This window comes from Apus apus, chromosome 15 (genome assembly GCF_020740795.1).
Source record: "Apus apus isolate bApuApu2 chromosome 15, bApuApu2.pri.cur, whole genome shotgun sequence".
NCBI classification, from domain to species: domain Eukaryota; kingdom Metazoa; phylum Chordata; class Aves; order Apodiformes; family Apodidae; genus Apus; species Apus apus.
The window spans coordinates 15,329,228-15,352,579 of record NC_067296.1 but is presented as its reverse complement, the minus strand read 5'-3'; the positions used below and the strand labels follow the sequence as shown (position 1 = coordinate 15,352,579).

Below are 23,352 nucleotides of genomic sequence, written 5' to 3'. Positions count from 1 at the left end.
TCTCCACCGCAGCAGTCCCGGCCTTGGAAGAAGTCCTGCAGTCCTGCAAGTTATTCCAGATGGTTTTCCAGGTGCGTGGAAGGGAGTTGACGCTGCTGGCACTGCTGCTGCTCCGTGGGGTGTCCTGCTTGACCACGATTAACAGCGACAACGTGCGATAAGCACCAGACTGTCGGGTTGAGCCGTGGAGCTGCCAGGTGTGGAGCCTGGATCTTCCACAGACACGGGCGGTTCGGGAACAAATTGCATCCGAATTGAGTCACAGCCATGAGGAGAGGGCTACACCTGCACCTAGGGCGCATTTGTGCTGTGAGCCCTCCTGCCACACAGGTCTGGCAGCATGGAGCTCTGCACCTTCCCTTGCACTGCCCCTTCATCTCTCCAGGGACGTGACTTTGTGGGAAGCTTCAGAGCAGGAATTCTGCCTTTTCAGTGCTCGTGTCAAGTGGCACAAACTTGCTTAGAACTGTAGAAACAGTGTTGAGCTCAAGCCAATTCATTTCACTTGCCCCACAGCTGCAGACTTAAACATTGTCATTTGATCCAGCAAGTCCAACCCATTCTTGCCTGGTGCTGGTGTGTCCTGGCCAGAGCAGTTCTCCTGTAATTCTTCAGTTTGTGTATAATTCAGGAAGAAATAATTAAATAGGGAAGGAAAATGAAAAATCAGATTCTGACTAGCACTCCTGAGTGACTGGAGAATAACCTAATTTAAGTGGGTGAGTACTCAAGTTATCTGTTATCTCAAGCACATGATATCATTACCCTGAAATCAGATGCAGAGAAAATGGAAGCAATGTGGCAATGCATTTCATTTTTCATCTACTCTTAGTGGGGTCTCTGGTGAAGGCCAGAAGTTTGGACCTGGGTTTGAAGGCAGGTTCCCAGAAAGCTGCACCGAGGGAGTCTGGATGGAGTCCCTGGCTGGGCTGGATGAAGGATCACATTGAGCTCCCACTGCGTGCTCAGATCCAGGTGGGGCTGCTCAGGGGATTTTGGGAGGGCATAAAGGAGAAGGGCCCCATGGGGCCCGGGACAGTGTTAATGTGCTGAGGAGACTTTGTGCTCACTCGTTTGGATGCCAAAACCTGGCAAATTACATCAGTGACACTGAAGGAGCCGGAGGGCGCTGCTGGTGAGAGGGGCAAACAAACAGGATATTGATTTAGAAACAGACAGGCAAAGGAAGCCTTGGGTCATGCGCTGCAGTAGGAGGAGTGGTCCCTCTGCCAGGGACATTAATTCCTGCTGGTTTTTAAACCCAGCAGCTCACCACAGTGACAGCACGAGGCCTGTGCAGTGAGAGCTGTGCTCTGTGGCACAGGGCAGATGGTGCCATTCCTGCTCCTGGGCTGGTGCTTCCCTTCCCTGCAGATAACTTGGACCATTTCTGCAAATCCATGTAATAAGGAAATGGGGCTGGAGGCTCCCAGAACACTCTCGGGATGTGGGAGCTGCCAGGCAGTGACAGGGCTGGTGGCAGGACTGGCCAGGCCTCCTCCCTTCTCCCAGTTCCCATCCTGTCCTTCCCGGTGGATCCTGCTCCTGCTTCGGCTGTGGGTGGAGAAAGGTGGATGGAGTGGCTCTTCAGAAAACAGAATTGCAGTCAAATGTGGGAGGTTCCTACAAGTCACCTGAAAGCTGCTTCCTCCCATTCCCAGACCCGGACTGACTGGGAGGAACTTTAAATTGCTGCCCAGCTCAGCCCCAGCCACTGGCTCCAGCAGCATGACAGCGAGAGGCGTCTTCCTGCTGGGGCTCCTTGCCCTGTGGGCAGAGCTGCAGGCAGCACCCACTGCAGGCAAGTACGGGCTGGGCACACCTGGCCTCTCTAGACTTTAAGAATGTTTTCCATTTTTTTCATAGAATAGAACAGTTTGGGTTGGAAGGGACCTTTCAAGACCATCTGGTTCAATGCCCTGCCACGAGCAAGGGCATCCTCAACCAGAGCAGTGCTGATGTTCAGTGATGAGGGTTTCAGTGTCTGTCTTAATCCTCGTATTTATGACAGCTTTTGATGAGGGGCTGTAACCCTTGTGAGGTTTAGCCCTTGCTTAAATTTTATTTTGGTGCAAGTCCTGCTGGCAACGGAGCCGGCAGTGGTGCTGGTGCGCAGGCTGGGGATGCTCAGGAGCAGCTTTTTCCATCAAACCAGTCACCAGGGCAGGGATCACTGGAAGCATCAGCCTGTCCGAGATGGGCTGGACCAGACGGGGCTGCCTGGGGAGCCCTATGGTCCCTCCCAGCTGGGATACCCCGAGGGTGAGGGGTCCCCCTACTGCTGCCAGTGCCAAGGGCCCCTCGGGCACTCGCCTCACCACGACTCTGCCGTGTGCCAGGAGGGACTGGAGGGGACCCGGGGGATGGGACTGGGGGCCAGGAGCTGCGGGTGGGCAGTGCGGGGATGACACCGCAGGTCTGATGCTGCTGCTTTCTGCTCCCCCCAGGGCTCCCTGGAGCAGCCCCTGACAGGCGGCCACAGCTCGGATGCTCTCTGCCAGGGAAGAGCACGTTGCCTGGGGAAGAGCCCAGCATGGTGCCCGGAGCTCAGCCTGGCAGGATCACGCCAGATGGGAAGCAGGAGCTGGGCACAGAGCAGGGGGGTAAGGAGCAGCGCCCACCCGGGGCTGAGCCAGTGGCTGCCACAACACCCAGTGTGGGGAAGGAGCCGGTGACTGGGGTTGAGCCTGTGGCAGGGAGCAAACCCACCCTGGCTGGGAAGCTGGACACTGAGAATAAGCCCAATTCAGGGAAAAAACCAGCATGTGGGGGGAAGACTGAGACTAGTGAAAAGCCAGAGGTCGTGACAAAGCCGGAGACTGAAGGGAAGCCAGAAACTGGGGGGAAGCCAGAGGCTGGGGAGAAACCTGTGCTGGGGGAGAAGCCAGAATCTGAGGGGAAGAAACCAGAGAGTGAAGGGAAACCCGAGGCAGGAGAGAAGCCTGAGTCTGACCAGGGTGACAGTGAAGAAGATGATGACAAGGAAAATGATGATGATGATGATGATGATGATGATGATGATGAGGAGGATGATAAAAATGAGCATGGCGATGGTGAGGAAAATGGTGGTGATGATGGTGATGTTGATGGCAATGACGATGATGATGGTGACAAGGATGGTGATGATGATGGCGGCAGCGATGACGACAGCAATGGTGATGACGACGATGATGGCAATGATGACAATTATGACAATGACAGTTATGACAATGGCAATGACAGTTATGACTATGGAGATGATGATGGTGGCGATGATGATGACAACAATGATGATGGTGGTGGTGATGGCTACGACACTTGGTGACCCATACCATGTGGTGCGTGAGGAGCGCATGGGGTGAGGAGAGCCCGTGGTGGGTGGGTGCACGGGCAGCCACTCCTGGCCTCCTCCTCTGCCTCCCTCTGCCAGGGCCAGTCCTGGGTACCAATGGTGTTTTGGGCAGGACCTTCCTTCTCTTTCCTAATAAACCCCACATTGGGCTACTGGCTCGGCATGACAAGCTGTCCCTGGTCACAGTGCCTGGCACAGCCAGGCCACGGGAGCTGCCCAGCCCTGCCCTGGCACTGGGAGATCCTGCAGCTGCTCCTGCCTCGTGTGGGCTTGGCACAGCCCTTGGCACAATGGAGTGGCTCTATTCCCCACAGGAGAGCCACAGGGACAGCCCCGAACAGGCACCTGCCCAGGGCCAGCAGAGCCTCTCTGGGAATATCCCATGGGGTATGTCCCCCCCAGCTCTGAGGGGCTCCTGGAGGCTCCCTGGCGCTAGTGGCTCCATGGCTGAGCCCTGAAAGCAGCCACCGTGGCAGTGCTTGGTCAGCAGCCACGTGGGCACAGACATCCACGGGTCCCTGGTCTGGCAGTTCACACAGCTGGGGTTCCAGGAGCTCATGTGCCCTGTGCCTCACTTGTGCCCATGGCGCTGTGCCATGCCATGCTGGCAGTGGGTCAGGAGCTGGGGCACCAGCAGGGACAGCTGAACCCATGGAGTTTGGGCAGTACTTGTGTGCAGGACCCTGGGAACCCACTATCAGTGGTAGCAGAGTGTGGGGACCCCATCCATCCCACATGGGCTGGGGGGCCTCATGGGGGCTGGAGGGGGCTTGGCAAGAGACCAACACAGCAGGAGCCAGCCAGTACTCACCACAGACTGGGTTTACTGAGTGGGGAGCACAGAGACCCCCATGCTCAGTGTGGAGCTGAGAGCAAGGGGGTGGTGGTGGGGTCGGGGGAATGGGTGCTCATCCTGTGGCTGATGGATCCTTCCAGGAGTGGCTGTCCAGATGTCCGACTGTCCTGTGGGGGGTGGCTGCACACAGGCTCCTTGGTCTGGTCCAGGTGGGAGCTAGGTAAATCCTGGGAAGAGACAGGAGCCTCCATGTCGCCAGCCCTCCCCATGGACCATGCTAGGGAGCAGCCATCAGCCCCATGGTGGGGTGCTCTGGGCAAGGGGTGGCTAAGGGCCTGGTCTGGTTCCTGCCTGTGAGGCCATGTCCTCCTGCAGCCCCGTCCCACCAGCTCCCAAGCTCACCTGGGGACACCAGCCTGGCCCAGAGGCAGCAGAGACCCAGAAGCAGGAACAGCAACAGCAGCCGCATGGTGAGGCGCAGGCGGTGTGGGGCGGGCAGTGTGGGGCAGGTGGTGCAGGGGCTGCTGCTCAGGTGCAGGCTGGGCTTTAAATCCTACCAGGCTGAAGGCTGGTCTCAGTGACCCTGTCCCTGCCCCAGCACCCAGCACACTCCATCCGAGCATGAATGCCCCCAGCATCCCCTGCCCCAGTGCTGCTGCTAGGCAAACTGTGCAAGGAGGCAGGAGGGTGCTGCTGCTTGGTGCTGAGCTCTGTGCAGCACTGAGGTCCTTGCTATGCCATGTCATGCTGTGCCACAAGACAAGAGCAGCTGGTGCAGCTTCCCCCTCTGTGCCACAGGTACAGGGCAGATGGGCGAGGGGCTGAGGATCCCAGTGTGGGCTGGCCCTGCTGAGGCAGCAAAGGTGGCTCCCTGGTGGAGCAGCCCATGGTGCCCTGGCACCTCTCCGGGCATTGTTCTGCCTCCGGGAACAATCGCTGGCTCCCGAGGGACATTCTGTGACCAGATACGGTCCACAGCCCTGCACTGCCACTGGCCCCTCAGCCCCACACCTCCCAGCCAGCTGGTGCCCACTTGGCCCCACACCTTGGGCTGGCAGCCAGGGGACAGGAATGGCCAGGGGCTATGGGTCCAGAGGGGAGCCAGAGGCTGTGTGGGGGCTCTGCCCAGGCTCTGGGACTGCAGGGTCACAGCACAGGGTCCCATGTCTTCACCAGAACCAGGACAGCTGCCTGGGTCCCCATCACACAGTGCCAGAGCTCTCCAGGGGCTCCGTGCTGGGTTGGGATGACTGGGATAGAGCCACAGGCTGCACTGGTGGTGGGGGCTGTCCCAGGGACTGCTGCCTGTTCCGGGCTGCATTGTGCTGGTGCCACGGGGGACTGCAGGTGGGTGTGCTGCTGCGGCGTGTCGCAAGGACGGAGGCACCGGAGCACCGGGACTTTCCCTGCCAGCTCCTTCCGGGAGCACTTGTCCCTGGGAGGGGCAGGAGGCCTCGGGCAGGCTCTGCCGGGCCGGCTGGTGTGCGTGTATGTGTGTGTGCATGCATGGGTGTGTGCGTGCATGGGTGTGTGCATGTGCAGTTCAAACTGGCCATGTTGGGCATGTGTGTGTTGTGTGCGTGTGCAGCCCGCACTCCGTGTGTGTGCGTGTCCTGTGTGTAGTCCATGCCCTGTGTACCAGTGCCATCTGAGCCACGTGTGCCCTTATGTCCCTGTCCTGCCACACTCCTGGCTGGCTGGGTGGCCTTTGTGCTTGCCAGTAGCGTGGGGACCCCCTCCTATCTGTGTGTCCCCACAAGCAGGACAGAGGTGGGATGACCTGTCCTGGGAGCACACGGAGCTGTGAGGAGCAGTGGGGAGCGCAGTCTCCACTGGGCTGGGGTGACCCCTGTCCCTGGGTGGGCAGCAGGGACAGTGACCATTAGTCCCAACATGCCAGCGGGCTCTGTGTGGGGCCAGCTGGGACATGCCACAGCTGGGGGGGACATACTTTGCCCCTGGGATCCCCCCACATCTCTTCCTGCTGCACGTCTGGGCCAGGCAGGAGCATCATCCCGGTGGCACAGCCCTGTCCCTATGCCCATCCCCACCGGCTGCCAGCCCTGGGAGGTGCCACATTCCTGGGTGATCCCTGGGCCGGGCTGACTCGGTCACCGTTTCTGCCGCCATGGAGCTGCCTGGTGGCTCTGTCCAGCGCGGCTGTGCCCCTTGTGAGCTGGACCTGGCACCAGGGCAGGATGGGGATCTCTGACATGGATCCCGCGCAGGAGGAGGTTTTCCACTGCGTGCAACCCCAATTTCTGCCTGGAAGAGCCCCCCTGTTCACCCCCGCGGTGCCCCAAATCTTGGCATCCCTGGGACCAGGTCCCTCGCACACCTCAGCATCCCCCCCAGCTTGGCCACAGCGTTACCGCCCGTGCAGGGACAGGAGGAGCTGCTCAGGGAGAGAATGCTGGTTGTTAGAGGGATCACCAGGCAGCTGAGATACAGCTGGGAGATAAGAGGGCAAAATGTAGTCCTGGTGGATCTTGGTGCTGTGACGCAGCCCTCCTGCGGGTGCAAGAGTCTCTCTGCCACTGGGAATGTCTCAGACGGTTCAAGCCTGTGGGAGACCCGTTGATGGCAGCTTGGTGGTCCTGGGACCACTGCTGTCTCCGTGGCAGGGTCCACTTTCCGCTGCCTGCTCTGAGCCACATCCCCTGATTCCCACCGCCGTGTCCCTCCGCCTTTGCTCCTGCCCCGCGTGGGCTTTACCACGTCTCCATGTCGCGCGCTGGGGACATTGCTGGGGTCTCTGTCCTGAGGTCGGAGGAGGGGTGTGGAGAAGCTGAGGTGGGCGGTCCCGCCAACCCCACCCCGGGCCCGACTTTCCTGGCCTCTTCCCACTGAGCTTTCCTCGCCCTCCTCTTCCCCTTTGGAACAGTAATTACGGCATTAATTAGGAAGAAAATTATTCCTGCTGAATGGGAACAGCTTAATCTGTTTCTCCCTCCTTTTGTCAGGTTTCATCCCACACCCGCCCACGGGGGCCGGCGGGATGCCAGGGACCCGCCCGCTGCCCAGCCCAGCGCCGGGAGCCCTGTGCCGTGGGTCCGACCCCCAGCCGGGAGCGGGGCCGGCTGCGAACCGTGTCCCTGCCCCACGGGATGCACCTCGAGCCGGCAGGATGCAGCCACCGCCCCCCAGCCCTCTGCTGGGGGCTACAGATCTGGGGTCTGAGCAGGCAGACCCCCGGGGGCCGCGGGCAGAGGAGGTGGCCCGAGCAAGGAGAGGGAGATGGGTGGGTGGCAAAGGGCCGGTGGCACTTGCAGGGTGGGAACGGACGGGAGCAGGCGCGGTGGCACCACGGGCTCAGCCCCGCGTGTGGGACCATCCCGCCCTGATGGTGGAGGGCATGTGGGAGGGAGAGAAGGGCTGGTGCCCGGCACTGCTGTCGCGCAGCCGTTTCCCGAGGACCGGCACCGCAGGAACAGCAGTGCCGCGACGTGCGGTGCCACAGACCCTGCCCTGGCTGACGGCTGCGCCCTGGCACGGCGCTGCCACGTTCACTGGCAGCCGAGAGGACAGCACTGACACCCCCAGGCCCCCGTCCCCATCACCGGCTCGTCCCAAGGGGTTGCGGTCGGGCGCCCGTGGTGCCTCCAGCCCAGCCACACCTCTGCGGCCCGGCCGGGCTCCTCGAGCTCCGCACCGGGGCAGCCGTCCCGTCCTACCGGTCCCTCCAGCTCAAGGGCTGCGGCCGGGATGCTGCCGGGGAGGCCGGGCCCTACCTGGGTGCGGCTCGTTACCTGCATGGCAGGAATTATCCGGGCTCGGTCGCCGGCCCTGCTCCCTCCGCCCCGCTGGCGCACCTTAAATCCCAGCCCGCCGCGCCCGCGGCCCAGACCCGGCTGCCCAGGGCACCATGGAGCTGCCGCCCGGCTGCCTCCTCCTCCTCCTCGCCGCAGCCCTCCTCCCCCTCGCCGCACGCTCCGGCCCGGCCCCGCGCCCCGCTGGAAGAGAGGAACCGGGGATGAGTGAGTGCTCTCGGGCCCCGTCCCGGGGACAGGGATGCTCTGGGTGCCGCAGCTTCCCGGTGCTCCCCGCTGCTGGCGCCGGGCGTTCGCGGGGACGGGGGGGCTGTGGGTGGTTGGGGTCCTGCCCCGGGGCGCTGCTTGGCCCCGGCTCTGCGGCCAACCCCAGCGTCTCGGCCGCTGTGTCCCGCAGCCAAGCCCGGGTACTGCTACCACATCCCGGAGGTGGAGGACCCGCTGGACGAGGGCTGCGGCGCCTGCCGGGGGGACGCCGCCTGCTCCCGCTGCACCAGCGACGCCGGCTGCCCCGGGGCCTCCAAGTGCTGCCCCAGCAAGTGCGGCTACACGTGCCAGGAGCCAGTGCTGGGTGAGAGCTCGATGCCAAGGCGGTGTGTGGACACCGGGGTGGGTGCCATGCTGGGTGAGCCCAGCAAAGGAGGAAAGAGGCTCCATGGGTTCCCCCGAGCTCTTGCTGGGTCCTGCAGACCCTGGGAGGCCCGCACTGTGTGGTGGGGAGAGCTGGGCTTGCTGGAGCATGGGGCCATGGGGTAGATGGGTGTAGAGCTGGGGACCAGGGATGGGCAGACACCTCCAAGGGCCCTGGGAGTGCTGAGGCTGGTGGCATCCTCTTTGTGTCCCCATCTCAACCTGTCCCCCCTGTGTCATGCAGATTTCTGCTACCTGCCCTCTGTCTGCGGGAGCTGCAAGGCGCTTTTCCGCCGATTCTTCTTCAATGCCTCCAGCCAGCAGTGTGAGGAGTTCATCTATGGCGGCTGTGGTGGCAACAGGAACAACTTTGAGACCAGGGGCGAGTGCTTCCAGGCCTGCTCCCACGTCGGTAACTAGCCATGGTGTGCTGTGTGCCTTGTGCCATGGCCAGTGACTGCTGTGGCCACTGGGGGTGCCCAGCCCTGCTCCTGACCCCTGCCTCTCCATTCCAGGTGCCCGATAGCCTGTCCTGGCAAATGCAGCCACGTGGCCCCAGGCCCGTCCCTGACTCTGCAGGGAATCGTTCCCTGTGGGAACCCAATGGGCTCTGCTGCCCGAGATGGCTGTGCCAGGGGGCTGTGACTCACCCAGGGATGGCAAGGATGTGCAGGCAACACAGCTGCCCCCTCCCAGGCTGTGGTGCCTGCTGGAGCAACCCGGCTCTCGCTTGGGGCTGTGACACTTCAATACAAGGACAGGTCCTTGGATGAGCACGTCTGGGTCTTGTCCTTCCTGCTTGTGCAGGCAGAAGCAGGCAGTGCCCATCCCTCTGGGCCACCCTCCCGTGCTGGCACAGAGTGATGAGTGCCCTCAGGAGCAGGGCTGGCAGCCCCAGGGCTCACCTGACCACTGTTCTGCAGCCCCTGCTACCTCTGCATGGGCTCCTATCCCTGGCTCTGCCCTCAAGCTGCCAACGTTACCTGGCTGGGAGCTAAAGCGACCTGATGGAGGAGAACTGGCCCCCACCTTGATGGATGTCTGGAGTGGTGCTTGTCCCACAGCCCACCCCTGGTCCGTGGGCCTGTATCTGCACCACTTCACTGTCCCTGTGATAGCAGCCTCGGTGTGGGCTGAGCCTGTAGCCCCAGCCCTGGCAGGACCATCCCTTCACCTGTGAGCCATGGGTGATCTGAGGCTACTCCAGGAGCACAAGGGGCCATCCCAGGGCTAGTGGGATCAGCCCAGTGCTGCCAAGACTCGAGGGACTGGAGGTGGCCACACAGGCACTTTATTGCTGGAGGTGTTGGGGAGGGGACAGGCCAGCTGGGGCACATCACCCCAGCATGTCCCCTAACAAGGGCATCTTCCTGCAATGGAGCTGCTGCTGTTCTGTCATGCGACATCTGAAAAGGAGAACATGCCTTTAGGGAGCCCTGAGGCTGCAGAGCAAGGGACCAGGGGCCATGGTACAGCCAAGCTCTGTCCAGAGTTTCATCCTGCTCCATGTCACACTGGGTCCTCTCACCCTGACAGCACATCTCTGCTGGGAGCAGAGTGATGTGGCAGCAGCTGTAGCCAGCCCTGTGGCGATGCCAAGGCAGGGCCATGCTGAGGGCTGTACCTGTCATGCAGGTCTGGCTGTCACTCTGCATGCCCCGGTGCCAGCCGTGGTGCTGACCCCAGCTCAGTGGCCCTGGGCCCCCTTACCACCAGGCAACCGTGTGCAGACGTGGCCACAGCCGTTGCTGCAGCACTTGTGGCCCCAGGGACAGTCCTCATCGAGGCTGCAGAGGTCCAGGCATATCCCGTGGTCCCTGGGGATTGGGCATGCTCTCTCTCTGGCTGCAAGGGACAACCCACGGTGGTGCAGCTGGCGAGAGAGCACCCCGTGGCTCCCAGGGGTCTGGCTGGCTCTCACCTCCAGGGGTACTCGTGCAGGTGTGGCCACAGCTAGTGCGGGTGCACCTTTGTCCCCAAGGACACTGTGAGTCGGCCTCGCACTCCTCCACACACGGCTCAGCACGGTACTGTGGCACCACTGCAGCCTCGTGTTCTGCAGGCAGAAGACAGTCATGGGCAGTTCAGAGCTGAGACTGCACATGCTCATTGCTTGTGTGGAAAGAGAGGGGGGAGTGTAGAGAAGGATGGTGGCAGACAGTGACCCTAGAGCGTGGACAGTGCAGGATCCTACCGGCACAGCCACCATGGCAGCCACTGGCACCAGGCTCCAGGGTGGTGATGGTGTTTGGGGAGGGAGTGCCCCTCCAGGGGTCCAAGGGTGCTCCTGTGGTGTCAGTGCTGGGGGACCCTGGGCTTGGTCCTGCCGGCTCAGCCGGGGAGGGGGACCCATGTGCTGGTGTGAGGGGCTCACCCTGCAGGGAGGCGGGCGTGCAGACGTGGCCGCAGCCGTTGCTGCAGCACTTGTGACCCCAGGGACATTCTTCATCGAAGCTGCACAGGTCCAGGCATGTCCCCCCCTCCCTGGGCACGGGGCACACTCCCACTCTGCCTGCAAGTAGAACCCTGGGCTAGGGGGCAGCTGTCAGACATCCCCCACTGTGGGGCGCCCCGGGGGCAGCCCCACATGGCTCGCGGGGGAAGCTTGCTGTCACCTCCGGGGATGTCCATGCAGACGCGGCCGCAGCCAGTGCTGGTGCACCTCTGTCCCCGGGGACACTCTGCATCGGCCACACACTCCTCCACGCACCGGCTGCCAGCCCCGTCCCGGCTCTCTGCAGGGGCACGGGGACCTGTTGTCATCCAGCCGCCCTGGGGGACTGGAGGCAGGACCCCCGCCTCGGGCAGGCTGCTCCCACCTCTGGGCACGGCCACGCAGTCCCAGCCGCAGCCGGTGTCGCAGCACTTCTCCTCTTGCCGACAGACGCTGTCATCCAGACACCGGCTCCCGCGACGGCGCCGGGGGTCCCAGCACGGCTCTGCCCGGGGGCACTCCCCAGGGTGCTCTGCGGGACGGAGGGGCCCGGCGTAGGGCGCGGGGTCCCCGCGTGTCCCGGCTCCCCGCAGGCCTCTGCCCCGTGCCGGGGCCGGCGCTCACCTCGGGCAGGGCGGGCGCAGCGCATGGCGCAGCCGGAGAAGCAGCACTTCTCCTGCCGGGGACAGTCTCTGTCGTGGGCGCAGGCGTCCTGCTCAGTGCACGGCTCCGGCGTCTGCCGCGGCCTCACCTTCGGGCACTCACCAGGTTTGTCTGAGAGGGGCGAGAAGGGGCAGCAGGGGCAGGGACCCCCCGCCCTGGGGACACCCGCCTTCCCCCCGCCTCAGGGCGGCTGCACGCCTGCCCCACATCCTGCTCCACGGGAGGTTCACCGGCGTGCCCCGCGGCGTGTGGCACCGCCGTCTCGGTGACTGTCCCCTCACCTGGCTCGGGGGCGATGCACACGCGGCCACATCTGGTCCTGCAGCACTTCTCAGCCGTCGGGCACTGCTCGTCCCCGGCGCAGGCGGGGCCGCACGGGGCGGCGGCGGCCGGCAGCTCCTCGGCCAGGGGGCAGATGCCCGGTTTCTCTGGGGTCAGGAGGCAAGGGGGGTGGGGACGCGTGGGGTGACGGCGGGTCTCCCCCACCCAGACCCGCGGCCCCCGGCGCTGGGGGAGGTCCCTGCCGGCTGCCTCCCTGCCCGGTGCGGGGCTGAGTGGCTCCCACCTGGAGCCGGGGGCAGGCAGACGTAGTCGCAGCCGCGCAGGCAGCACTTCTCCTCGCGGGGGCACTCGGCGTCGTGCCAGCACCGGGCTCTGCAGTCGTAGCTGGGGAACAGCCCAGCGCGGGCCGGGCAGAAGCCGGCTTTTCCTGCAGGGTACGGCGCGGGGTGGCTGCGGGGCCCCCGGGCCTGGCGCACAGACACACACCGCAGCCTGGCCACCTCTGCGGGGCACACAGCTCCCTCTCGGTACCGCAGCCCCCTTGGCACCGTGGCCCCCGACACAGCAGGCACGGCAGCACGGCTCTGCCCCACCCACACGGCGGCATCTCCTCCTGCCGGAGCCAGGCACCGGACCCGCTGCCGAGGGACCCGGGGGCTGCGGAGAGGAGTTGCCCTTGTCCCCGTGGTTCTCCGGATTCAGCCGTCCCCATGTCCCACCTTGGTGCTCGGCGAGGCACAGCCCCGCGCACCGGCCGCCGCAGCACGTCTCCCCGTTGCCGCAGTCTCCGTCATTCCAGCACCTTGTTCCCTCCTGCCAGGCTGGCGCGGCCGTCGGGGTTCCTGCGAAGCAGACGGCTCACGGCTGCACATAGGGCCGGAGGTGCCGGAGGGGACCGAGAAAAAGTCCGGGGCCCCGGCCGGGCCACGGCCCCCTCCATCACTCCTGGTCTCTGAACCACGGCCGTCCCGTCCCGTCTCACCGGCAGGGGCTGCCGGCATGCACTGGCGCCCACAGCTGCTGTTGCAGCATTTCTGCGCGTCGGGGCAGTCGCCGTCGCGTCGGCACCACTCCCGGCACGGCCCCGCCAGCCCCGGCTGCGCCACGGGGCACTCCCCGGGTTTGGGCTGCTCTGGTGGGACAGAGAAGGCACTGGGCTTCAGCATCCCCTCCCGGCCCCTCGCCACGGCCCACGCACAGCCGGTGCCTGCGTTCGGTGCTGGGGCTCCCCGACAGCCGCTGGGAGCTGCCGGTGTTGGCGTGGCTGCCCTGGGGGCCTGTGGTGGCCGTGAGGTGGGAGACCTCTACGGCACAGACGGGTCCCGTAGTGAGCCCAGGGCTGCCTTTACCCTGCACCGGCTCCAGGCAGGCAGGGCCGCAGCCCAGCGGGCAGCACTTCTGTGCTCCCAGGCAGTCTTTGTCCTCCAGGCAGGGGAAAGAGCAGGGGGCGAAGAGGCCCTCGGGGGCCACCACCGGGCAGACGCCGGGCTTTTCTGCAACGTTGAGAGGCTGTGCCAACGGCATCCCGGGGCAGCACCGGGAAATCCGCCCCTGCCAGACCCCGCCACGTGTCCCGTGCCGGCCTTGGGAGCCGTGGGAAGGGGGTGCCGGCCGCGCATGAAGAGCTCCTCTGTGGCAATGGGGATGGCACAAGGACGGGGGCAGGGAGGGAGATGAGGGTGGTGCCGGTGGCTGTGCGGCGGTGCTGTACCTTCTGCTGGGGGGGGTGCAGCGGCGCCGGCAGTCTCGGAGGCAGCATTTGTGCCAGCTGGGGCAGCTGGAGTCGTTGGTGCAGAGCGGGGGCTGCAGGTGCAGGCAGCGGGTGAAGTCCCGTGGGCACCTCCCGGGCTTCTGCAGCTGCCCTGCGTGGGTTGGCAGCGTCAGGGCAGTTCCAGCCCTCTATCCCCGGGAGTGGGTCCCCGTGTGGGGGACACAGCCTTGGGGGGCAGGGTCCTGGCAGGAGCTCAGCTCTTTGGGGCCCCAGTGCTCACGCTGACTCTCCCTCGTCAGCACAGCTGTGTCCAGCCAATGGCATCGCCCAGGGCTGCTGGGCAGAGCCTGGGCGTGGGCAGCCCTGCTGCCAGGGCAGGGGATGGACCAGCTGGAGCAGGCCTGGATCCTGCCCCTGAATTACAGCTCTGGGGGCTGCTGTATCCCCACACTGGAACCTGCAGAGCACGGTATGGTGCAGCACAGCTGCCCTGGCAAGGCAGTGAGTGCCACAGGGAGCATTGCTGGCCCTGCTGGGGGAAGTCAGCACCAAACCAGCACCAGCTGGAGGCTGGGATCCGTCCTGAGCGTCCTGTTGCCCAGTGTATCCTCACTGCAAGCAGTGTGCTCCTGGCTGCTGCCTCCTCCTCCTCCTCCTGGCACCTCGCACTCATCTCTGCCATGCAGGGAAAATCAGGACAGCCCTGCCCTGGGCACAGGTGTGGGCGAGCTCCAGCTGGGCAGGAGGGAGCAGCAGTTTGTGCAAACAGCCCTGGCCAGGCTGTGCTATTTGAGCTGCAAACAGAGCTGCTGCCGGAGGTTTCACTCCAAACAGCAGCTGTGTGGTTAAAACAAAGGGACCTGGTGCTGTCTGGGAGTGTGCAGAGCAGGGCTGTGGCTGGGCACTGCCATCCTGGCATTGACCCATGGCAGGGGATGGCTGGCAGCAGGGGTCTGTGCCAGGAACTGGCACTTGCAGCCCAGGCCCCTCCACCAGGGTTTGGGTGGGGGCTGAGGGGTGGAGAAGGGCCAGGAGATGTGAGGAGCAGAGGCACCACAGGGGCAGGTGGCTGGAGGTCTGTGCAGCCCCCCCGCTGCCCACATACCCCTTTAGCAGCAAGAGGGGTGCTGGGCTCTGCAGACACAGACGTTCCAAAGCCAGGTCTGCTGGTGCCAAGTGCCTGGGGAAGCTGGGAGGGCAGCGCCAGAGGGGGGGACTGTCCCTGCCAGCAAGTGCCAGATAGGGACAGAGGGGACATGGTAGGGGCGCAGCAGGGCTGGGGTGCAAGGACATGGCCCCAGGATGCCTGTGCCTGTCAGCTGCTGCTGTTGTCTGCCAGTACTCACCACCTTTCTCCTCTGGTGCAGTGCCCTGTTCTGCCCTGCAGATGAGGACTCCCAGAAGGAGGAAGATCCCCAGCCTCATGGTGCTGCCAGGGATGTTGTATGTGACCAGGGCTGAGCCAAGGATGGGTTTAAAGCCTCTGGCGGGGGTGGCAGGGCTGCTGAAGCTGGGCTGCTGGCTGTGGCAGGCTGGCTGTGCTGCAGACAGGAGGGGCAGGAGAAGCAGGAGGAGGGGCAATTCCCAGAACCACCAGTGCCCTGCCAACCATCCTGCTTATCTCCGGCTGAGCTGCTCTTTAGGGTCAGGGTGACCGGTGGGGCTGCAGAGGGCAGCTGGGGTCAGGCAGCCACTGTCCCCTGCTGTGCACAGCCCTGGCCCTGCCACAGCTGTCTGCCACCCCCTGCCTGGGATTCTCTCCAGCCCCCCTGCCCCTTGCCTCTCCAAGGTGGGGGCTGAGGATGGGCCCCACAGCTTCATCCCAGAGTGGCAGTGGGAGTAGCCAGAGGGTCTCTGCCAGGGTGCTGTCCCACATTTGTGGCTTAGCTCAGTTGGGTGCATGGAACCACTTAGGATCCAGCACCACAAGGTGGGAGATGTGTCTTGGGCCAGCTGGTTGTCCCAGCATGGTGATGGGGCTGAGCTTGGACTGGGGAGCGTGTGGGTGCTGCTCCGGCCTCTGGCAGGTGGGTGCTGCTCTGTGTCCCATCCTTTTCTGGGGTGGTCCATCTACCCCCACCCCCACTTTCTTTCCTAACCAGGTTTTCACACTTTGCAATGCAAATGAGCCCTTCCTTGGTGCAAGGAATCTGAGGGAACTGCTTTCTGCACTCAGGCCGTGGCTGCGAGGGGACATCAGTGTGGCTCTCGACCCAGGGGGATGGTCACTGCAGGGTGATGGTGGCTGGAGGGTTCCCTCATGGAAAAGGGAACCACTCCCTGGCCCAGGGCTCCCTGTGCCTCCCGGGAGCCCTCTGCAGAGCACTGGGTTGGTGATCCCGAGCAGATGGTGGCCATGTGCTGGTTTATTATATGTCAGAAGCAGCTGGGGCCAACAGGGATTCAGGGGTTTGCCGGGCTGCTGGGAGCTAGCACCAAACCCGCAGGGGGTGCTACGGGGGGTGTGCAGCCCTGATGGCATGGCTGGGAGAGGCTGGGGGTGCCAGGGGCCCCCATCAGGACTGTCAAAGCAATGCTGGCGCCATCATGCTGGTGACATTGTGCAGGAGGTGCAGAGGGTCTGGTGCAGGGATGGGAGCAGGGGGTGATCCTTCCTGGCCAGGGCTAGGCTGTGCCTGGAAGTGACAGATGAGGTGGTCCATTCAGGATGGGTGCTCCTACCCCAAGGAAAGGTGGCCCCTGGGGTCCCTTTGCCTGGGCCCCCCTCAGTCCCCAGCAGGGGAGAGGCCCATGCATTGCTGGGCCCCAGGAGGTGCTGGGCTGGGGGACCGTACCCCACAGTGGGGGGATGCACATCCGACTGCAGCCCTGCAGGCAGCACTTCTGGCTGGGTGGGCAATCTTGGTCCTGCAGGCACAGGAGGTGGCACTCAGCTGCCCCGTCACCATCAGCTGCCAGGGGACAGAGCCCAGGCCCTGCTGGCACATGCAGAGAGAGAGAGGGGTGAGGTAGTCACCTCCTGTGGGCTGGCATCCCTCGGGGTGAGCCCCTCACTGGCTCCTGCCCCATAGGGACAGCAGCTGGGTCCCCCACTCCCATCACACCCAGAGGGTGATGGTGAGGGGCAACCTTTAGGGAGGCTGGGTATGGCCAATGGGGTGCCAGCCCTGGCAGGGGGGGCCAGCCCAGGGAGGACAGGGAGGGGACATGGGGGGTTGTGGCCCCATGGGCACTGGTGGCTTTACCCTCAGTGGGTGGTTTGCAGACGCGGCCACAGCCAGTGGTGCAGCACTTGGCAGTCCCCGGGCAGTCGCCGTCGGTGTCACAGAGTTCCAGACAGGGTCCCAGGGAGCCCCGCAGCACCACAGGGCACACGCCAGGCTTTGCTGTGGCATGGCGGCTCCCTGGGGACAACAGGGACTGCAGCTGTGCTGGGGTCCTGCTTCCCACAGCCCTGCTCCTGGCACAGCCTCGGTCTCCATCCTACTGCCATTCTGACCCCCATCTTGACTCCTGTCTTGCCCCCTGTCCTGCCCCAATCCTGCCCTCAGCTGCCAGCCTTGCCACCCACACCAGTCTGACCCAATGAGACCAGTCACAGCTCAACACGGGATGCTGGCTGGCAGCTTTGAGGGGTGAGGGACAACCCGGGCTGCATTCCCTGCCAGCAGCCAGCCCCAGTGGGGCGTGGAATGGGGATGTCAGGAGGGGGGTGTCAGGATGAGGTGCAGCCCCACACCCTCTTGATGATCGCCCACTCATCAAGGAAGAACTGGGCAAGGGGATCCCTTCCTGCAGCCCCCCTGTGCCTTCCCAGGGGCTCAGGAGGGCCGGGCTGTGCCCGCGGTGGGTGTGTGGCACCAGGCACAGCCGGCGGCACAGGCTCCCCAGGGGCTGGATGGCTGCCACCACCTGCACACTCGGCCGGGCAGAGCTGCTGGGGCTGATCCGGCAGCACGGCCCGGCACACGCCGGGCTCTGCGGGGGAGGATGAGCCGTGCTGCCGCCGGCATGGACAGTGCCAGGGCTGCACACACCGGGGCAGGGGGATGCTGGTCTGGCGGCCCCGGCGGAGCGGAGCCTGTGGGGGTGTACCTGTGTCCGGGGGGAGGCAGGCCAGCCCGCAGCCGGAGAAGCAGCACTTGCGGTCCTCAGCACAGTCCCGGTCGTCGGCGCAGCGGTTGGGGCAGACGGCAGCGCTCCTCCGGGCCGGCCTCCGCGGGCAGAGGCCGGGTTTGGCTGGAGAAGAGGACAGGCTCGGGGGTCTGTATGCAGCCGGCCTGGCCCCACGGCGCCAGCAGCTGCCCCACAGAACGGCGGGGGGCTGAGGGCCCAGGGGGGCTGTCCGGCGGGGGCTGCCCGTGATCACAGGGATGCCCAGGCTGCCTTACCCGGCTCGACGTGCAGGCAGCGGGCGCAGCAGCCGCGGGAGCAGCACTTCTCCCCGGGGCCGCACGCTGTGTCGTTGTGGCAGCCGGTGCGGCAGCTGGCCCCGACGGCGCTACCGGTGCGGGGGCAGTAGCCCGGGTTCTCTGCGGAGGGAGAAGCTCCATGCGGCCACATGCCCGCACCAGGGGGACCTGTCGTCAGCCCCGGCCCCCGCCCGCATCCCATCCGTCACCCATCCCTGCGCAGGCATCCCTTGGAGAGCCGGCAGTACCTGTGCTGGGAAGGAGGCAGGTCCTAACCTCCCCGGTCTGGCAGCACTTCTCAGCACCGGGGCAGCTGCGGTCGGACAGGCAGTACAGTCGGGGGGGGCCGGGGGGCTCCGCTCCCCGCCTCTGGGCACTCGCCTGTCTTGCTGGGGGCAGGCAGGGTGGCGGGGGGCCAGCGTCCTCGTGGGGCTCGGCGCGGTGCCGGAGTGCCGGTGGGGCCAGCTCCGTGGTTCCCGGTGCGGTGCTGATGGGCCACGGTGGGCGGCAGCTCCACGAGCAGCGCCAGGAGCGCCAGGAGGAGAGTGCACTCGCCCGGCATCATGCTGCTGTGGGGAGCCGTGCTGCTGGGCCCGGATTTAAACCCTGCCGGGCAGGGGCTGGCCAAGCTGCTCCTTCCCATGAAAGGACTGTATCAAGACCGTGGGAGCACTCGGTATGAACAATCGCGTGCGGAGGAGACTCCTGGGTCTCCTGAACTTCCTCAGCAGTGCCCTTTCCAGGTCACTGGTGATCCGTGAGCAGCCAGGCTAGGGATGGGCTGCGCTTGGGGAGCCCCACTGCCTGTGTTCCCTGACAGAGAGCAGGGAAGGGACATGGCAGCAGTGTCCTGTCCCTCGTCCTCAGTGTCCACCTCGTCCTGCTGAGGAGCATGGCCAGTCACCGCCCAGCACACGCAGAGTAGGAAGGGCTGCTGTGGAGAGCCATGGAACTGAGCTGGGGCACACCAGTGGGGCAGGAGTGGGACCCAGCTCTGGGCAGGCAGGAGGAAGGGTGCAGGGGCACAAGGGCTTCACTGCTTGTGGCGCCTTTGGGGTCCTGCCGTGGGCAATGTGCCACAGCCAAGCTGGGTACGTTGGGGCTGGAGGGGTTTAGGTGACACTTGTGCAATGACACACACCAGCAGCCTCTCCAGCCCGCAGCCGTTGCAGAGCAGGGAGCAGCTCTGCTCTGAAGGGATGTGGCTGTGCCATGATGGCCCCACTCAGAGCACATCTGGGTGAAGGTGGAGGAGCTGGTGTGTCACGGCAGCACGGGCTGTGGGGCCTTGGACCCGTGGGTTCCTGGAGCTGTGGGCAGCCTGGGCAGGACGTAGCTGGCAGTGTGGTGGGACAGAGAGGCAGCCATGAAAGCGGTAGGGAGAGGCTGCTTTATTGGAGAGAGCGTGGGGGGCTGCAGTGCAACCCAAGCAGGGGACCCCGGAGGGAAAGCTGAGGCTGAAGGCTCCGGGCCAGGGGGTCAGTGTGGGTCCAGGGGGCCTGGGTGTGTGGGAATCGTGTCAGGCAGCAGCTTCCCTGTGGCTGGGCAGGCAGGAGGTGGCTGTGCCTGCAAAGGGAGCAAAGGGGCCATCAGCAGGATGGGCACTGTGCCAGGGAGTCCCTGGGGTCAACGAGCACCCAACTGACCTCAGTGGAGGGGCGTCACACAGGAGACCTTGCCACAGCCGTTCCTGCAGCACTTCTGGTTCCCGGAGCAGTTGGAGTCAGTCTTGCATTGGTTGGTGCAGACACCCAGCATGGGGATGCCTGGGCTGACGGGCGGGCAGGTGCCAGGCTTCTCTGCAAAGGTGAAAGGACACAGCCTGAGACCTTCCAGCCGGGCACGAGGGGCAGGGCTGGCCCTGCAGCTTCCAGAGCCACAGGCACTGTCCTGGCCCATGGCTGCTGCAGAGCAGAGACCCCTGTGCCAGCCAGTGGTTCCTCCACCCCATGACTCTGCCCATTGGTACTCCCCCCAGCCTGACCCAGCAGGGACACACTGGGGATGCCTCATGGTTCTCTCGGTTACTGTGCTCAGCCTCCTGCTCAGGGGTGCATGGCTGGCACAGGACACGCAGCAGCAGCCCTAACAGCAGCCTTTTCTCTGCTTTCCTACAGAGCAGCTGTGGACCACCCCAGCCATGCACTTGTGGGCTCAGCCAGGCCTCAGTGGGGGCACGTGCCCCCAAAGCAACCTGTGCCCAGCCACCTCAATGCCTGCCACCAGCACCAGGCTCTCAGCTCTGCACCGTGCCATCCTCCGCAGTGGCACAGCCTGGTCAGCTCAGTCCTTGCAGTTGGCAATGGAAGAACCAGAGCCTCAGGATCACATCCATGTGTTTGTAGCTGGAGATCCCAAATCCTGCACCCATCTACTGGGGCTGCCCTCCAGCAGGACTGGCGCAGTGAGTGTGTTCAGCCACGTGGCTGTGGGGCCGTGTCTGGTACAGGGCTGGGGGTGATGCTGTTGGGAGACACTTGCCAGGTGTAGGATTGGGAGGCAGGGCAGTGCCCATGTCCTGGGCTGGCGGCTGCCCACTGTGAGGCTGAGTGGGCAGCGGGGGCTGCAAGGGGGAGCAGGGCAGCCCCTGCCCTCTGTGCTGGCCCCAGCATCGTTCAGAGGCGTCTGGGAGGAGGAAGTGGTGAGCATGGCCCCAGCAAGCCAGGCTGGAGGGTGCACCGTGCCGGGAGGCTGCCCCACTGGAGCAGCCCCTGATAACTGCACTGTAGCCAGACACGCGAGGGGCCACCGGAGCGCCCGCGCTGCCGGCTGGGACAGGCTGCGGGCTCACGGCAGCGGGGCCGGGAGCATGAGGGAGTGTTACCGTCGGGCTTCTGGCAGGCCTTGCCGCAGGCCGCCGGGCAGCACTTGAGTGTGCTCTCGCAGTCGCCATCGGACTGGCAGCCCACCGTGCAGTTCACTGCTTCCGCTGCCGGATCCGGGCACACGCCGGCTTTCGCTGCAAGGCAAAGGCGGGGGGCGTGGGCGGGCGCCGGGGCTCCGGCCCCGCGGCAGGGCGAGGGCTGGGGGCCCGGGGCAGGAGATGCTGCCGCCGGCCCCACAGCTGCGTGCCGGGATGCTGCTGAGCCCCAGGGCGCCGGGCACCGGCCGGCTCTCGGCAGCAGCCCCCACCGCGCAGGCGGCGGGGCTGGGAGGGATGTTGGCGGCTGGCCCGGGGCGTGCCGAGCTGCGCCGAGCCGTGCGCTCATACTCACTGGTGACATTCTGGGCGGATGCTGGAGGCAGCTCTGCCCAGAGAGCCAGGACCCCGGCCAGGAGGAGGACGCTGCGGGCCGTGGGCATGGTGCGGGAGCCGGCGCTGCGCCTGTGGGGCCGCCGGCCGCCCTTTAAGCTCCTCTCCAGGTGGGGCCGGGAGGGCTCGGCCTTCCGGGTGGCTCCCAAGGGCCGGGCAGGGCCAGGCTCCCCCTTCGCGCTTGCACAACCCGAGTATCAGGTATCTGCTGTCGCTGCTGGCTGCCGACCAGGGAGGGGGAGCCTGGAGGAGACCGGGCGGCCACACCGAAAACTCGCCAGGCAGGAAGAGCAGCCAACTGCCACCGGCCGTGGCCCCCGTGCACCGCACACCAGACCCTGGCTGCACAGCGGGACCCAGTCGGGACACAGGCCACAACAGCCCCTTGCAGGGCTCAGCTGCTGGAGGCTGTGGGGATGCAGCCGGTATCACCAGCACAGCTGTCTGTCCCCACTCCGAGTCACCCTGCCTCCACCCCAGCCACAGCCATGAGCTCAAGCAGAGCTCCCAGCCTGGGCTGCTGGTGCCCAGGTGTGGGACGAGCCAGCAGTGTGGTTGGGGGCTGCTGCCTCTTGTTCAGCTCATACTCCAGCTTCTTGTTCTTCTCCAGCATTTGCTCCTTGACTGAAGGGCTCTCCAGACTGGCTGTGCACTGGGCAGGCGCCTGCCCTGGCCTCCTCTGCACCTTCCTGGCAGCCATGGCAGCTTCCTCTGCCCGGCCATGACCTCGTCCCACAGCCCCTGCCATCTCACAGCCTCCAACAGCCCTGGGGCTGCAGCCCCGACTATCCAGCAGCACCGGCTGGATGAGTGGCTGGTGGGGAGCGAGCCACTGGCATGCTCTGGCCACACGCCTCGTGCTCTGGGGCATAGGGGTGCTGGGGGCCATACGACCCCAGATGCCCTTGCCCGGTGGTTCTCCAGGATGCCCCTCCCATGGCACGTGTGCTGTGTTCCCACGGGCTAGGGTGCTTCGTGGCCCCTGGCAGCGCTGAGGCAGCGTTGGTTTGGGCAGGCCCAGCTCACTGGTGTGGCTGCACTGCTCTCATCAGCGTTTGCCTCTGTGCTGGCTCCTGTCTCCTCCGCAGGCACTGTCAGTGGCTTTCATTCCTGCAAGGCTGCTGATGGATAAGAAGCAGCCCAGCACTATGCCGGGGGGGCCTGAGGACCCTGGCCCTTCGCTCTCAGCTCTAGGTGTTGGCTCAATGCCTTGGGTCGTTTGGCTGCCATTGCAATGTACGTTCCTCTGCACGGTGCTGGTACTGCCCAACCAAGGGCATGGGCAGATCTCCCTCTCTGGGAGGCAATCCCAGAGTACATCCCGGCACCCCGGGCCAGTCCTGGGCATAGTCATGGGCTGAGCCTTTCCTGTGTGGTGACCTGCCCCTCTCTGGTGACCTGCCCTCATTGCGGGCAGAGGCTCCGAGGGCAGCCCCAGCTCTGGCTGGAGCATCCCACAGACCAGGGTAGGCTGGGGGTGCACGGGGCTGGGGACATGGTCCCTGCCCCAAGTCATGAGCCGGCATCTGCTCTGCCGGGGTCCGTCTCCAGGTAACTTAACCCCACAGTCAACAATGCAGCATAGCGTGGAGCAGCAGTAAATCAGTAACTGTTTGCCCTCCCTTGCCTGCGGTCCCCTCCCTGCCTGGTGTTTATGCAGGAGCAGGAGCTAGAGCGGATGGTCCAGACTCCTGCCCAGCCACTGCTCTGTGCTTTACCGGCACCGGCAGCAAAACCGACGTGTGGGATTGGACCACAGACCCTGGGGGTGGGAAGAGACACTGGCCTTGTCCTGTCCTTGTCCCTGCAACCTCTGGGTTGGGGTGCTCAGCGGCTCGGTGCTGGGGGGCTGCCAGGAAGGCTGCCAGGACCTGGGCACGCTCAGGCTGGCCAGGATGTCCCATGCCTGGGCTGGCTGTGTTGCAGCCCAGTGGACCCCATGCCAGGGCTGGGGTCCAGTGCTCTGGTGGCCAGGATGGGATGGGGGTTGTAACGTGGCTGCTGCAGGCCTGAGTATCTGCTGGGTGGTGTGAGTGCTGCCCTCTGGGATGGGGGTGAGGGACCCCGATCCCATGGTGGCTTTCCTGGAGCAGCAGTGGTGCTGCTGGT

At 65.0% G+C, this 23,352-nt stretch overlaps 2 protein-coding genes across 2 annotated transcripts; both read right to left on the bottom strand.

Annotated features, from left to right (window-relative positions):
- Positions 1-9,802: 9,802 nt before the first annotated feature.
- LOC127391125 (NF-X1-type zinc finger protein NFXL1-like) lies at positions 9,803-18,552 on the bottom strand. The gene is made up of 18 exons (XM_051633425.1): positions 18,372-18,552; positions 17,970-18,110; positions 17,674-17,817; positions 16,806-16,982; positions 16,413-16,589; positions 13,618-13,768; positions 13,256-13,536; positions 12,889-13,038; positions 12,626-12,748; positions 12,190-12,333; positions 11,906-12,052; positions 11,586-11,735; positions 11,347-11,493; positions 11,143-11,262; positions 10,902-11,039; positions 10,449-10,583; positions 10,238-10,372; positions 9,803-9,933 (listed from the first exon to the last, which is right to left on the bottom strand). Exons 1-18 carry the CDS (start codon positions 18,550-18,552, stop codon positions 9,923-9,925), a joined length of 2,652 nt encoding a protein of 883 aa, XP_051489385.1. The 3' UTR covers positions 9,803-9,922.
- Positions 18,553-19,366: 814 nt separating this feature from the next.
- LOC127390934 (WAP four-disulfide core domain protein 2-like) lies at positions 19,367-21,418 on the bottom strand. Its single transcript, XM_051633093.1, has 4 exons — positions 21,206-21,418; positions 20,815-20,949; positions 19,637-19,789; positions 19,367-19,556 (listed from the first exon to the last, which is right to left on the bottom strand). The coding sequence occupies exons 1-3, from the start codon at positions 21,291-21,293 to the stop codon at positions 19,638-19,640; spliced, it is 375 nt and encodes a 124-aa protein (XP_051489053.1). The 5' UTR covers positions 21,294-21,418; the 3' UTR covers positions 19,367-19,556; position 19,637.
- Between the last annotated feature and the right edge of the window lie 1,934 nt (positions 21,419-23,352).

Coding starts and splice junctions, on each gene's coding strand:
- LOC127391125 (XM_051633425.1), bottom strand. CDS start 18,552: ATGCCGGGCGAGTGCACTCTCCTCCTGGCGCTCCTGGCGCTGCTCGTG. Junction 13,039..13,255: donor CTGCCTGGAGCCGGTGCAGG/GTAAAGGCAGCC, acceptor CTGTCCCACCAG/AGCAGCCCAAACCCGGGGAG. Junction 11,736..11,905: donor GTGCATCGCCCCCGAGCCAG/GTGAGGGGACAG, acceptor CGCCCCTCTCAG/ACAAACCTGGTGAGTGCCCG.
- LOC127390934 (XM_051633093.1), bottom strand. CDS start 21,293: ATGCCCACGGCCCGCAGCGTCCTCCTCCTGGCCGGGGTCCTGGCTCTC. Junction 20,950..21,205: donor ATCCGCCCAGAATGTCACCA/GTGAGTATGAGC, acceptor TTTGCCTTGCAG/CGAAAGCCGGCGTGTGCCCG. Junction 19,790..20,814: donor GGCCTGCCAGAAGCCCGACG/GTAACACTCCCT, acceptor TCACCTTTGCAG/AGAAGCCTGGCACCTGCCCG.